This window comes from Ambystoma mexicanum, chromosome 14 (genome assembly GCF_040938575.1).
Source record: "Ambystoma mexicanum isolate Mex_15411 chromosome 14, UKY_AmexF1_1, whole genome shotgun sequence".
NCBI classification, from domain to species: domain Eukaryota; kingdom Metazoa; phylum Chordata; class Amphibia; order Caudata; family Ambystomatidae; genus Ambystoma; species Ambystoma mexicanum.
This window is the reverse complement of record NC_090940.1, coordinates 165,131,580-165,145,212: the sequence shown is the minus strand read 5'-3', so window position 1 is coordinate 165,145,212 and position 13,633 is coordinate 165,131,580. Positions and strand designations below refer to the sequence as shown.

General features: G+C 46.2%; 1 protein-coding gene across 3 annotated transcripts in view; it reads left to right on the top strand.

Moving 5' to 3' along the window:
* Positions 1-13,633, top strand: part of SPTBN5 (spectrin beta, non-erythrocytic 5) — a 1,050,196-nt gene that overhangs the window by 827,300 nt on the left and 209,263 nt on the right. For all 3 annotated transcript variants that reach the window (XR_011283950.1, XM_069638812.1, XM_069638811.1), the window contains exons 45-47: positions 1,218-1,308; positions 5,845-5,991; positions 10,286-10,423. Coding sequence is in view for 2 of the 3 variants with exons in the window: in XM_069638812.1 (XP_069494913.1) it covers positions 1,218-1,308; positions 5,845-5,991; positions 10,286-10,423 (376 nt within the window). In the remaining variant the exon portion in view is untranslated. The remainder of the gene's footprint in view (positions 1-1,217; positions 1,309-5,844; positions 5,992-10,285; positions 10,424-13,633) is intronic.

Below are 13,633 nucleotides of genomic sequence, written 5' to 3'. Positions count from 1 at the left end.
ACTATTTTGCAAGCAAGGAATTTGAAAAGCTTTGGATGACTTTACTTAAGTGCTGCAGAGACAGCTGAAATTCTCTCTGCTGACTCAAGCAGGAGGCATTGTGATGTCACAACTGAAGCGTAATAACTAATTACAAAGCAGTTATGATGTCATTTTTCCTATTACAGTTCACTTGTAATGTCACAATTAGCCTGTAATAAGAACATTATTTCCAGGTTTTTATACAGATATTGCAGGCGGCCATGTATTATTTTTATTATTATTATTGTTATGCTGACAAACACAGGAACTGTCCGTTTAAAGTTTAGAAGACCTGCCAAAAAATGCCCGTAGTGTTACATTAAAATGATAGTACCCCATGCTGCACTGTCTGATTAAAGGTGCAGTAGCACTGTTGAGGTGGTTGATTGATTGATATTTTATTTCTATCGCGCTCGTACACAAGTGTTTCTGAGCGCGATAAGGAAAGGGAGGGGAACAGGGGAGAACAAAACAGCGATATTACTAGGCCCAGTGACATTGAGAACGTGCAAGTGCATGGGAGAGGGGGAGGGGAAAAGTTCATGGAAGGAGGGAGAAGTGGAAAGTGCGAAGCAGAGGAGAAACAAATAAATAACAATAAATAAATAATAAAGGCAACAAACAGTGGTAATGCAGCCAGCATTTTGCAAGTGCTAGGTTTAAAGCAGCAGACAGGGTAGGTCTGATAAGTGCAGGAAGAAAAGGGGGGGGGGCTGTATGGGTACGGATACCGACCCCAGTCCAAGGGGTGGCCCGGAGGCAGTGGGGGAGGGTGGCAGGGTGAGCAGGTACCTGGGTCCGAAGGGAAGAGGCTGGCCAGGTGCACAGTGCCAAGAGAGAACAGATCAGCGGGGTAGAGGGGGAGCGAAGGCAGAAGAAAAGAGGAAGGTCTTGAGGTGCTTCCGGAACCGGAGATGTTTCTCCTCGAGTTTTAGAGTGGCAGGGAGGCTGTTCCAGATGGAGGCCCCAGCCGAAGACAGAGATATAGCCCCAGCTCGTTTCACAAGTTCTTTTCCCCCTAAGGGCATCCTTTCAGCATGTCACAAAGTCTCTCAGGCACACCCCTTAAAAGCCTCCCTCCCCATCTCCTAACACATTGTGCGCTCCTGGAAGCATTAGTTCCACTTTAACGCTAGGGTTACCCATTTGACAGTTCTTCATTTTGGAATGTTTTCTGTTTCCTGTCTCGATATCAGAAAAAAGAAACTGCTGGAGAATGCAGAGGCCCGCCGCAGAAGGTTGGAGGAATCCAGATCGCTGCAGAAGTTCCTGAGGCACTCGTATGAGGTATCTCCAAGACATTGATGCGTAGTGTGTTGCTGCTATGACCAAGATCCCTGTACTGTAATGAAAAGGAGAGGTACGCCCCATCCCGAAACCTGTGCATCTGTCATTATGGTTATCCTACGATTGAAGACTGTGAAAGGTTGTCCTCATGAAAGGTCCAATCTGTTGCACCATTGTTGTTCCTACCACTAGATGTTCCCATTCACCCTCCACCTGTGGCCATGGTGCCTGCATCCTGTGTACGTCTTCGATGCCTGGCACTGAGAGCTGCTTACCCAGCACGTTTCTGCCATCCATTCAGGCCTGCAGGCACTGATCTTCACCGGCGCATTGCTGGAATGGTCTATGTAAATAAGCGGGAGATCACACAATCTCCCGCCACCCACAGAGATTGGCTCTGCAGCTGTTCAACTGGGCATTTGCCAATTTGATTTTGCCTCTGGCTGGTTCTCTAGCTGGGGTCTTCAACACCCAAGCAAACTCACTGGAGCGATTACTGTGAACACCAGCCACACGAGTGGGGAGTTCCTCCACAAGTACTGAAAAAAGTGTTTGTAAATTGGGGACCAGGTAGCCATGCAGAACAACCGGAAACTCTGCTTTTATGTATCTCAGAGTGGTCTAAGAAAGGGCTGCATTGATTACTGTCTCCCCTAAATTCGGCAGGTTCCATCATACCTTTCACACTATTTCCAGTAATGGTGACATTCCTGCACAAATGTAGGCCTTCCAGGTTGAGCCGTCTGATACTACTAGCACCAAATTATACCACTCACTATTGGTTTCTGAGCACTTCAGCAGATGCGCCAAGTGACCCTCCATTGAGGTTGGATCTACTGACACAGCAGCAGGGGGTAGGGCTTTACCCATCCCCTCAATATCCTTAATCTCATGGTCCTGGAGGACCTAATGTATGGTTAACTTTACCCATACAGAGGCAGTTTAAAGATACTTCAATCCACAGGGAAGGATTCTGGTCATACCTCTTCCCTCCTCCCTCCTCCCTCTTTCACTTCCTTTGCTCTATTCTCCCCTGAAGACGTTTCTAGACAAGTCTGATCTATGAAAGTTTCTTCAAAACAGGTGATTCCAAAACCATCAAGGTCTAACCTCTCCCCCTGGCATGTCAACCAATACCTGGCACCTCTCGCCAACCACATTGCCACTCTCTGCTCCAAATTTCAGTGATATGCTTTTGACACTCAGCTCGTTTTCAGGCTCCCCTCTACCACCTCTTCTCCCTCTCTCATCTCTGACTGTCTGTCTGCAATCCAGGAGTGGTGTGCCGCCAATGATCTCTGCCTTAATGCCAGTAAGACTGAAATTCTCCTCATCGGCACACCTGCTCCCTCCTTTTCTGTCACTCTCTTTTCGGCCTTCCTTGGCCCTCTTACTGCTTCCACCTGTGAGGCTAAGAAACTCAAGGTCATCTTTGACTCTGCGCTCTCCTTTTCTCCTCACATCTCTGACGTCTCTAAGAAGTCAAACTACCAACTGCACCTCCTTAGAGTTATTCCTCCTTTCCTCACCTTCCCCCAGAAGCTCACTGTCTCTAGAGCTCTGGTTCTCTCCAGGCTGGACTACTGCAATAGCCTCTTTTAAATCGGCCTGCTTCTACTCTCCACCCTCTGCAACACATGCAGAAAAGGACTGTGAGACTTGTCCTTGGCCTCAAGCCCAGGGATCATATCTCTCAGTAGTGAAATCTCTTCATTGGCTCCCAGTGGCTGCAAGGATCAAGTTCAAGACCCTCTGCATTGTCCACAAGGCCTTCTGGGATCTGGGTCCTCAACACCTCCAACTCTCTCTTTGGAAATACTTTCCTACTCGAGCTCTTCGCTCCTCCACCTCCAACTCCCTCAGGTTCAGTCGCTTCTCCAAGCAACAAGTTGGCTGTCAATCTCTTTCTTGGGCTGGGGCTTCCCTCTGGAACAGCCTCCCTGCCTTTCTGAAACTTGAGGAGAACCATCTCTGGTTCCGTAAGCACCTCAAGACCTTCCTCTTTGCTTCTGCCTTCTCTCTTCCTCTCCCCTGCTGATCTCATGTCTGATTCTGCACTGGTCACCTGGCTACCCACTGAATTCAGGCGCAGGTCCCTGCCCGCCCAGTTGCTCACCCGCACTGCCTCCTGGCAACCCTTGCACTTGGCTCACTTTCCGCAGCCCTACAGTCCCCTTACCTGCACTTATTGACACCGTGCCTGCACTTACCCTTGCACTTGCCTCCTGCTGGCCTCACGTCTTGTTTTTGTTTAATCCCATGTACAGCACTGCCCCCTCCCCTAGCCCTTTTCCCCTCCCCTAAACCCTGCCCTTGGGCGATCTCAATGTCACTTGGCCTAGTAAGATCGTTTTCTCTGTCCTCCCTCTGTCCCCCTCCCTTGCCTCGTCGCGCCTTGAAACACTTGTATAGAGGCGCGATATAAATGCCATATCATATCATACTCAATAAGAAGGTTATTGGAAAGAGTTTGTTACTGGGCCTTAGTGAAGAATATGAATGCGCTCCAGATCATCTTTCACAGGGCCCGGGTGCAGTGAAAGATAATTTGTCACTTCGATTGCACCTGCCCGGATCAGCCATGAAGACGCATTGTTGCTGCGTGTATCTGTTGGCCACTGGATCCTATTTAAAAACTGTGTCTAATAATAAAACTGTGTCTAATAATGCTTCAGTAATGCTTCTCTATACAAGCCCACTGTGAAGAGGCATTTGGTAGAATGAAGGCACCAATTAAAGCTCCTCATTCAAGTTGGGATTGGTTTTATTGATTTTGGATCACAAATCGTTTGAGGCATCTGCTTTAGTTGCTCTTTGATTGGTGTTCTGGAAAGCTGTGCAATACCTTCCGGCAGGAGAGACAGTGAACTCCATGCTCTCTGTCCAGTAGAACTATTCATCACGTTGCCTTGAGATACTCCTGTGCTTAGGACCCATTCATCCACATTAAAGTGGTTCCAAACTTCCACATCAATCAGGAAGTCTTCCTGGCAGTATTTTTCTCAATCCATCAGATGAGAAAGGCTTTCCCGCTGTTTTGACATCACTAGAGCCCAAGAAATTGTTGGCTACTTTAGAACAGATAAGAGATATTTGTATCACAGATAGATTTCCTCAGGGCCTCACTGGGCACCAGGCCACACCACAACCAGTATTCCTTTGCACTGCCTCCAGGCCCACCGCGCACTTAGGGGCTGTAACTGTAACCCCTAAAGAACCCCATGCCTCCTTGCACTTACCCAGAGACGCGCTGCCCTGGCTGCACTTACTCAGAGCCATGCTGCCCTGATCGCACTTCCTTTCCTCTCCCTTGCACTTGCCCCTCTCATTACCCTTGCACTTCTATTATCGCACTTGCACGATCCAAATGACACAAGGCCTGGAAGGATCATTTGTCTTGTCCTCCCTATGTCTTCCCTCCCCTGTCTTGTGGTGCCTTTAAGCTCTTGTGTACAGGCGCGTTATAAATGCCTTATCATAGCATATGATATCAATGCGCAGTAGGTCGCTTCTTGTATTGCAGAATGCTACTCTCTAAGAGGCATGATTTATTCAAAGGGAATCCATGGACATTGTGTAAGAGGTAAAGCCCCTTTGCTTGCATTCCAGAGACACATCCCCTTGGTTGCAAAACAGCCACAGCCGACACTCTGCATGGAGTTAAGGGCACAGGTCATAGGAGTACGTGAAAGTTACTTAACAGAGTAACTACTGTACTCTTAGCTTATATTCTATTTTCTTCCATGCATTCTACGCTCACACCAGGCTAAAAAGGTCTTCAATCTTAAGTAACTGTTTCAAAAGAACAGGAAGATGTCACTGGGGCTGCATGGGAGGGAGGAGCACGCACAGCCATTTCCTGAAGAGGTTTTCACTTGAAAGCTGTGCAACACGTGCTCAAATTCTCTTGCCTTTCCTGGGACGACATGCCAAACCTATGGCGGGAGGGAATTACAGAATGAGTAACCTATGATGCGCGCTATATACATGTCCAAATAAATAAATAAATAAATAACATGAGCAACCTGCATACTGTCTGGCATCATTCAAGGGTGTCAAAGAGAGCGAATTCTACATCAGCCAACAAAGGCCAGTCACTAATGCGTGTCTAATTTGTTTAACGAGTTTAACCAGGCACAAGGGCATTCTCAACATGGTCCTTCTGGTCTAGGCTCTGTGGTGGCAGGGCGCGCAACACTTTAAAATTGCAATACACGCGAATGCTGAACTGCACTGGTCATTGCTTTTTAATGAAGTGAATTTTCTTTGTTTACATTTTTATCTTGATCAACAATGACAAAGGCCAAATGGAATATACAAGCGATGCAACAAATACAAAAAACCAATGTAATCCATAAAACTGAGTGGTAGACCAACTCCTGTGCTCCTTTAGTTGCATGGTGGATAAGAGAGAAAGACCAGATAAGCTTACAGCAGGACTCTGCAGCAAGAACAGTTCTCAATAGAAACAATTAGAACATTCTGGAATTCTTGTGGTGTTTGTCTTTCCTTAGAGGACTCTATGGTCTCTTGCAGGTGGCCACCTGGATGAACGAGAAGAACAGCATTGCTCTGGATGAGAGCTGGCGGGATCCTAGCAACCTGCAGACAAAGCTGCAGAAGCACCAGTCACTGGAGGCTGAGATCCTGGCCAACAGAAATGGCCTTGACAGCCTCCAGATGGTATGTTGACTTTGAAGGGCATCACTTCTTTCTCTCGCGCTTGCTGGAGTGCGTCTGGAAATGATGGCGGAAAGCATGTGGACACCTGGGTCTCCAGATCGATACATATATGGAGCTAATGGCAGGAGGGTGGCTGGCTGGGCACGTGGGTGGCTTGTACAGACTGACTAACAAATATATCCACGCTTGTGTGTCCTGCATCAATATAGTTCCAAAACGTGATGGGGGGGAGTCGGGCACTTGAGGTCAAGGGGTCCAAACACACATGGATTTCTGTTTCCTTTTCAGAATTATGGGCGCGTTATTCTTATGATGTCATCATTTGAGTATTCCAAACTCTAGAATCCAGACATAAAAAGCCTCATCCCTCATAGTTATTTTCAATTTGGTAAATTGTGGGGACGGGAAATGTGGGAAACAGTTTTGATAAAAGTTCCTTTTCTTTCAGTGTGACACTGCAGGCATTGATGTCAATATGACAACATAATACAATATGTTATATTCACCTTACCATTATTTTAACCTCTTTGGAGGAAGGTTAGAAAGTTGCTTCTACTAATTATATATATATATCACATCCCATTTAGGCCTCTATGACTAGGCAACCTGCTGCTAATAGGCACCTACCACACTCAGGGCATTATCTAACATGTGCAGTTTGGCATTTGTTAACATGTGATTATGTATATATATATATATATATGGGAAACGCCAGGGTCGGATTGGCCCCTCTGCCTTTCGGCCCGTGGCCAGGCCAAAATCGTCCCTGGAGAGTGGGGGCCGGTTTCTGGCCATGCCTGGGCCGGTTTAGAAAAAACAAAATTGAAAAAAAATATATATCTTTTTTTCCCATTTTTTTAAAAAAAAATTCAAAAAGCCTTTCATCCTTCTTAGTTCGATAAATGAGTACTAACACAGGTTGGGTGATATTGTAAGCATATTTGTTCTATAAAAAACAGCTTAGGCGTAAGTGCTATAAAATAACATATCATTTGACCTTGGACGTCTGCTTGGATTCACAGTAATTTAATGTACTTACGAACAATGCTATTTGATTCCTGTTCTGTCAAGGGGTGAAAGGTCGTGTTTCATCGCTTCCCAGGATGTCGCTTTAGGGTGGGGTCAAATGGCATCACTTCCGGTGATGTCATCAGAGGTCAAGGGTCATGAGGCAAGGGGTGGGCCACTTTTTTGAGGCGAGGGGTGGGCCACTTTTTTTTGGGTGACCGTGCCTATTTCTTGTCCCAGTCCGACCCTGGGAAACACCACACATTTTGCCCTGTAACTTTATCCCCCCACCCCCTTAACGAAACCTCACTAAACTTTGTGGAATCAATCTGACAGGACCATAAACGTTCTTTGCAAAATTTAATGAGGATTCGTTCAGCGGGGGCAAAGACATAAGCTGCCCAAAAAGTGCTCTTCCTATGAGCAACTTAACCATAACTACAAGGCTGCTACTACAGGCCCTGTAATATATATATATATATTTATCCCCGCAGCAGCACTTACTGACATGCAGCCAAACACTATAGGCCCTCATTAAGAGTTTGCCAGTATCCCGCCGGTATTACTGGCAGGATACCGTCAAACTGTCGTAAGCGTCCCTGCAGCCCGATATCCCTTTGTAACTGGGATATTACAAGTGGCAGAGAGCTGGTAAATTTACATTCCATGGAGTCCGATATGGGATTACCAGAATCACTGGCCTAACCAGTGCCAGTGATTTTGGCATTTCTATGCCGGTAGGGAGCTGATCTACCTGCAGGTCAGGACTTCCGGGAGATCTGTGGCCACCATCTGCAAACTTGTGTTTTGCTGGTCTGGAACAAATGCTGCTGCTCGAATTATCTGATTTTTTCCCAGCCGACAAAACCGAAATGGGGTGTTTTAAAATACCGACTGCCCTTTGAAACTGCCTCACATAGACAGTCTAATTCCATGCATGTTTAAATATACCACCTATGTCCCATTTTAAAGGCTATACATGCTCTCAGTTTATCCAAAAACATTCATTTCCCCTTCTACATCACCCCGTCCCTGTGCCAGTGGCATTTACATCCTCTTTCCCATCCTCTTATGGTCTCCCAACTCCTTTTCCTTCGCAGACTAAGGTCTGGATACCCAGGGCAGCGGCTGGTAATTCAACTCCCAGACAAGTCTGGGTGCACTGAGACCACAGCGGTGGTGATTTGACACAGTGCAAAAGCTTGATAATATCCCATGACATTAGTCTTTTAGCAAATGATCCAAGTGCCGAAATATGTTTAAAAAAAATCCTTTTTGGTTCTCTGAAGCGAATTCCAGTGGTGATTAGAAAGCAGGAGTAACTAAAAACATTTTGGTACATTTCCATGCACCGCTCTGCGCATCAGTGAATGCATTCCGTTGATGCGTGGGGAGCCAGCGGCCGGCTCTTCCTGTTGCAATAGGTATATGATGGCCCCTGTTCGCCCGGCTATGCTTGGACCTGCTGCCTCCAGGATCATAAGGACTATTCCAAACACTCCAGTATGGAGTCAGTTACAAGAGTTAATTTGCACCTGCAATTGATCATATATTCAGGGCCTGATTATTTTTTTTCAAATACCTATTCTTTTTGGAACAACTTCAAATAATTGTGGGTCGTGTAGAAAACTTTATTCGCGGGCGAGTGTGTGTTGACTTTTACACTCTGCTGAATTATTTATAAACAACTCCATCCTTGCATCTACTTACTATAAGGGTAAATGCAGGGGTCAAGTCCTAAAAAAGTGGGGGGACTCATTAGCATATGGAATGGGGTGTGACATCACCAGAAATTAGCATATCAAGGTGAAATATGTACATTTAATTCAAATGGCTTTGAATAATCATACAAATTGCACAGGGCGAATGGCATTTGCCTTTCCTAAAAATCAAGACACACCAAAACCAAGGGGGATATTTTCTTCTAATAGTGTTTTGAAAACGTTAAAAGGTCTGGACAAGATCCGGGGCTATGCTTATGTCAGGAATGTTGGGACTCGGGGCTAGCTAGTGTTTTGGTGGTAGCCCCTGAGCTTCTATCCGAGGCCACAACCAAAAGACCCAGGCCAATAGCCCTCTAAGCCCCCCCTACAACGCCTTTGCTACACTTCATCAGGTTATATGGTGTAGTGGTGAAGGGCCCAGCCTGCAAACCTGGCGACAGTGGTTCGGCATAAATTCCTAAAAGACAGTCAACATTGTGCACCCGACCTCCAAAATAAATGGGGGGCGGCGTCTGCCCGAGGAAAAAAGTGGGCGGGCGCTGTCCACCTGCGTGTACCCTCAACTTGAGCTCTGAGTTAAGGTTTGCAACCTTACATTTAAACCCACCTAGCCGCATGTTGCGCCAAAATGGGGAATGACCTACCTTGGGAAGTACAGATATCAAGCTGAGAAGGATCAAAGAAACATAGGGGTAGCCAAAGTGACTTCCTCTTCCATTTTAGCTCTGCTACTGAAAACCATCAATGCGTGTGACATCACATGATCTTTGACCTGATGACATTACAAGAAGGCATTTGATTTTACCTACACTGATGGACAGGAAGCCTGAAGCACAAGCACTGCTAGGCCCTATGCGACGATGGCCTTTGCAATAATGGGGGACCTTTGCACGGAAGGCACATATCCTGGATGTATTGATAGACATTAGTACTGGGAGCGATGGATGCTAAAGAATTGCAAACCCTATGTCTGCCCAGCAGTGGGGACCATGACCTTGATGAATACTTGGACGCTGGCCCTGCTGCGCTGTGGGGAACCCTGCACTGGTGGTCACTGGCGAATTTTCACTGGTGAGCTTTGGGGACCCAGGTACTAATGAGTCCAGCAGTGATGGGCACTGGGGTCCCTGACATTCAAGGGGCTGTTGGCACTGTTGCTTGTGAGGGCATTGGGCATCGTCTGCTGCAATTATCACTGGTGCATTGTCAGTTGTTTGCTGTGAACCATAGTATTTAGATTCATTGTCATTGGGAGACTGCTTTTCCCATGATCACTATTATAGCATTAATACACATTTTATTGGGCATTATCATGACATAATGAACAGCTAGTTAATGCCCTGCATAATGTTTATGACGTAACAACATACTCAGGGGAAGCAGAAGACTCCCACTGCGGCCTCAACTTTAAAATAAAGCTAGGGTTGAGTCTGTTTTCCCTAATGCGCTGTAGTTCGCCGAGCAATGTTAATTTGCAGGTTGTGTGATCTGACATCGTAATAAGTATCTTGAACTTTTAACAATGTTGGCAACCTCTTCACTTTCCCAATTCCGCTTTTTAGGAGGGGGAGAACATGCTTGAGGCCGGCCACTATGCGCCCGAGGCTGTGAACTCAAGGCTTCTGGATATTCGAGAACTATGGAATGAACTCCAGGGAAACTGTGGGAAGAAGAAGTCCAGGCTGCAGGATGCCTACAAGGTGAGGGTTTGGCAAACTGATGATTTTTGATTTTTTATTTTTTACATTTGTATCGCACACATGATGGAATAAACCGTATAGCAGCACAGTTGGAACAAACCTTAATTTAAAGCATAGTCCAGCCCAAAGGGCGAAGCAAACCAGAACAGGAGGATAGACAGAGGAGGCCTATCTAAACAGAAAAGACTTCAGAACCTTACAAAACTGGGATAATGATTCAAGGGTCCTTATTTCTAAAGGAAGTGAATTCCATAGTTGTGGACCAAAGACAGCAAATCTTCTGTCTCCCCTGGATGTATACACTGAATGAGGGATAAACAAAAGATGACGATCACTAGATCGCAAGTGTCTTAAGGGCTGATATGGTTGAATCAGTTCCCTTAAGTATACTGGGGCAAGGCCATTAATGCACTTAAAAACAAGGCAGGCTACCTTGAATCAAATGCAGTCTTCTACTGCCAGCCAGTGTAGAGCACGACGAGATGGCGAGACATGTGCAGTTCTACCTAGCTTATAAATCAGTCTTACTGCTGCATTTTGTGCTTTTTGAAGTCTTTGAATTTGTTCAAGCGGAATACAGAGCAGCTGGCTGTTGCAGTAGTCCAGCTGCGCATTGGTCAGGGCACCCACCACCGAGGTATGATCCTCCTTGGGGACATAAGGTAACAGCCATCGAAGGAGCCTCAAAACATAATGCACCGCCTGAATCTTTTGCTCCAACCTGGCCCTCGCTGCCCAAGTCATCCTGCTAGATGCAGCCCAAATTCTTAACCCTACAGAAAAATGTCAGATTCGTCCCCAAAAGGGTCGGAATAGGCAGTCTTTTGGCCGATAATAGATGTTTGGGTCCAAACAAAACAAAAATTCCGTTTTGGCTGCATTTAATTGAAGTTGATTGTTGGACATCCAACTGCTCACCTCGTCCAAATATTGCCCCAATCTACTGAATGCTTCATCAAAATTAACAATCCTGATGAAGATCTGAGTGTCATCTGCGTAGGATTGAAAATTCCTCCCATGAGTTTCAAGATCTCCAACATGGGACAAATATACAGATTAACCAATAATGGTGCGAGGGATGATCCCTGGGGTACTCCACAGATTAATCGAATGGCATCTGACAAAAAACCATCCAATCTCACCTGCTGGTAACGGTCTGTCAAAAATGGTCTGGACCAATCTATAGCATGTTCAGACACCCTTCGTACTTCCTGCAATCGATCTAAAAGGTTATAGTGATTAACCATATCAATGGCCATGGACAGGTCCAGCATCACCAAAAGGGAGAGCTCACCTCGGTCCGCGGTCTTCAGTAGGTCATCCTGTACGGCAAAAAGGGCTGTCTCAGTTCCAGGGCTTTAAGTTCGTTTTGAGGCGGGGCCCTGCCGGGGCCCACTAATATCCCCTGGCAGCCCCGGCCACTACACGAAAATGCTTTTTTTCTACAGCCTGAAGCTCTCGCTCATGTGCGAGAGCTTCAGGCTTCAGAAAAAAATGCCTTTCAGCCATAATGGTGGCACCGCACCTGCGAGGCATCCCTTTAAGCAAGAGATGCCCCTGGGCCAGCGCCACCATTATGGAGAAAACGTGAGGCCACTGGAAGCAGAGGCCTTGCTTTCTAAATACTGAAGCTTCCGCGGATTCGCAGGAGTTTCAGTCTTTAGGAAAAAGGCCTCTGCTTCCAGCGGCCTCACCCTTTCAGCCTTAATGGTGACGCTGCCCCTCCCCAGCTGGCGAGTGGCAGCGCCACCATTAAGGCTGAATAGGTGAGGCGCTATCCCCTGCCAGGCAAGCCTATAGAAAATAAATGCAGAGATCAGCACCCTCTCCCCGATGGGCAGAGGGTGCTGATCTCTACAAAAGGCTGTCTGGCAGGGGTGGCAGTAGCCCATTAGCCGAGGCTCGTCAGGGGGGCATGGCCTAATGGGCCAGTGGGACCCCCGCCATTAGGCCACGGCCCCTTGATGAGCCCCGGCTCATTTTGTAGTGCCACTTAAGGCACTGCTCAGTTCCAAATCTGGATCTGAAGCCCTATTGGAACTTCCTGCAACTGGCCGGTGACCACTTCTTCCAGAATTTGTGCGGGCCAGGGAAGACCAGCTATTGGTCGATAATTCTGAAGGATCTCTGAGTCGAAAGAAGATTTTTTTAAGAGGGGTGTGACTACAGAGTGTTTTAAACTGAGAGGTACGGTCTCGTTCATCAAAGATTTATTAACAACCCTGGTCACAAAAGGAGTCAGGTCCGATGATAAAAGTTTACCTAAATAGGCAGGAAGGGGAAACAAAGAATCATTAGTGGTTTTAAGTGCATCCAGCAAATGATGTATATCTTTATCTGCTACTTGTTGGAAATTAAAGATGGGCAAAATATTCTGCCCCTTTGAACCAATAAGTTTCACCGTGGGTTGTTTAATTGATAAATCAGGTTGGATCACAATTGCATCCTGAATTTTAGTGGCAATGTCCTCTTTAATACCTTCAATTTTATCCATTCAAAGAGTTTAAAAGACTGGCCTGCACATAGGAAGGTTCAATCGATGTAGATTTACAAATGGGGTTACAAATTTTCGAGACAATGAAGAACAGCTCCCTCAGAAGATTGCTAGCAGCTTTTAGCTTTTTGCCTAGAAAACCTTTTTTGGCTTGAAAGATAGCCTGTTTATAATAACTTAATGCATTCTTGGCCCTATATGTTTTCTCTGGTGTTTGTTTATCCTGCCATTGTCGGCCAGTCCTACGGACTGACTTATGAGAGGGATTATGCTCTGCGTGAACCAGGGCTTAGAGATTCTTATTTGTTTGTTTTTTAAAGGGGCTGTTTTAGCACAAATAGCATCGAAGGTTGGGGCTCCTACTGCAAGAAAATCATCACTCGGGAGCTGAACATCAATAGAGTCAAGAGCCACTTTCATTTCATCACCAGTAATTTTATCCAAATCCTTAATTTTCTGGGAACAGTCAGTTGGTCTGTCCTTAACACTGGCCTTATGCCCGTTGGGCAAAGTCAATGAAAGAAATTGCACAAAGTGGTCGGACCAATGTATTGGCAGTATTTCTTTCAAAAGAGCATAGGAGCCCCTGGCAATCACTGCATCCAAACAGTGCCCCTTTATATGTGAGGACTGAGTCCTCAAGGGATGAAGACTGTGGATATCAAGGAGCTCCCACAGCTCTTTGGAATCTGGTTTAGAAAGGTCAACTAACCAGA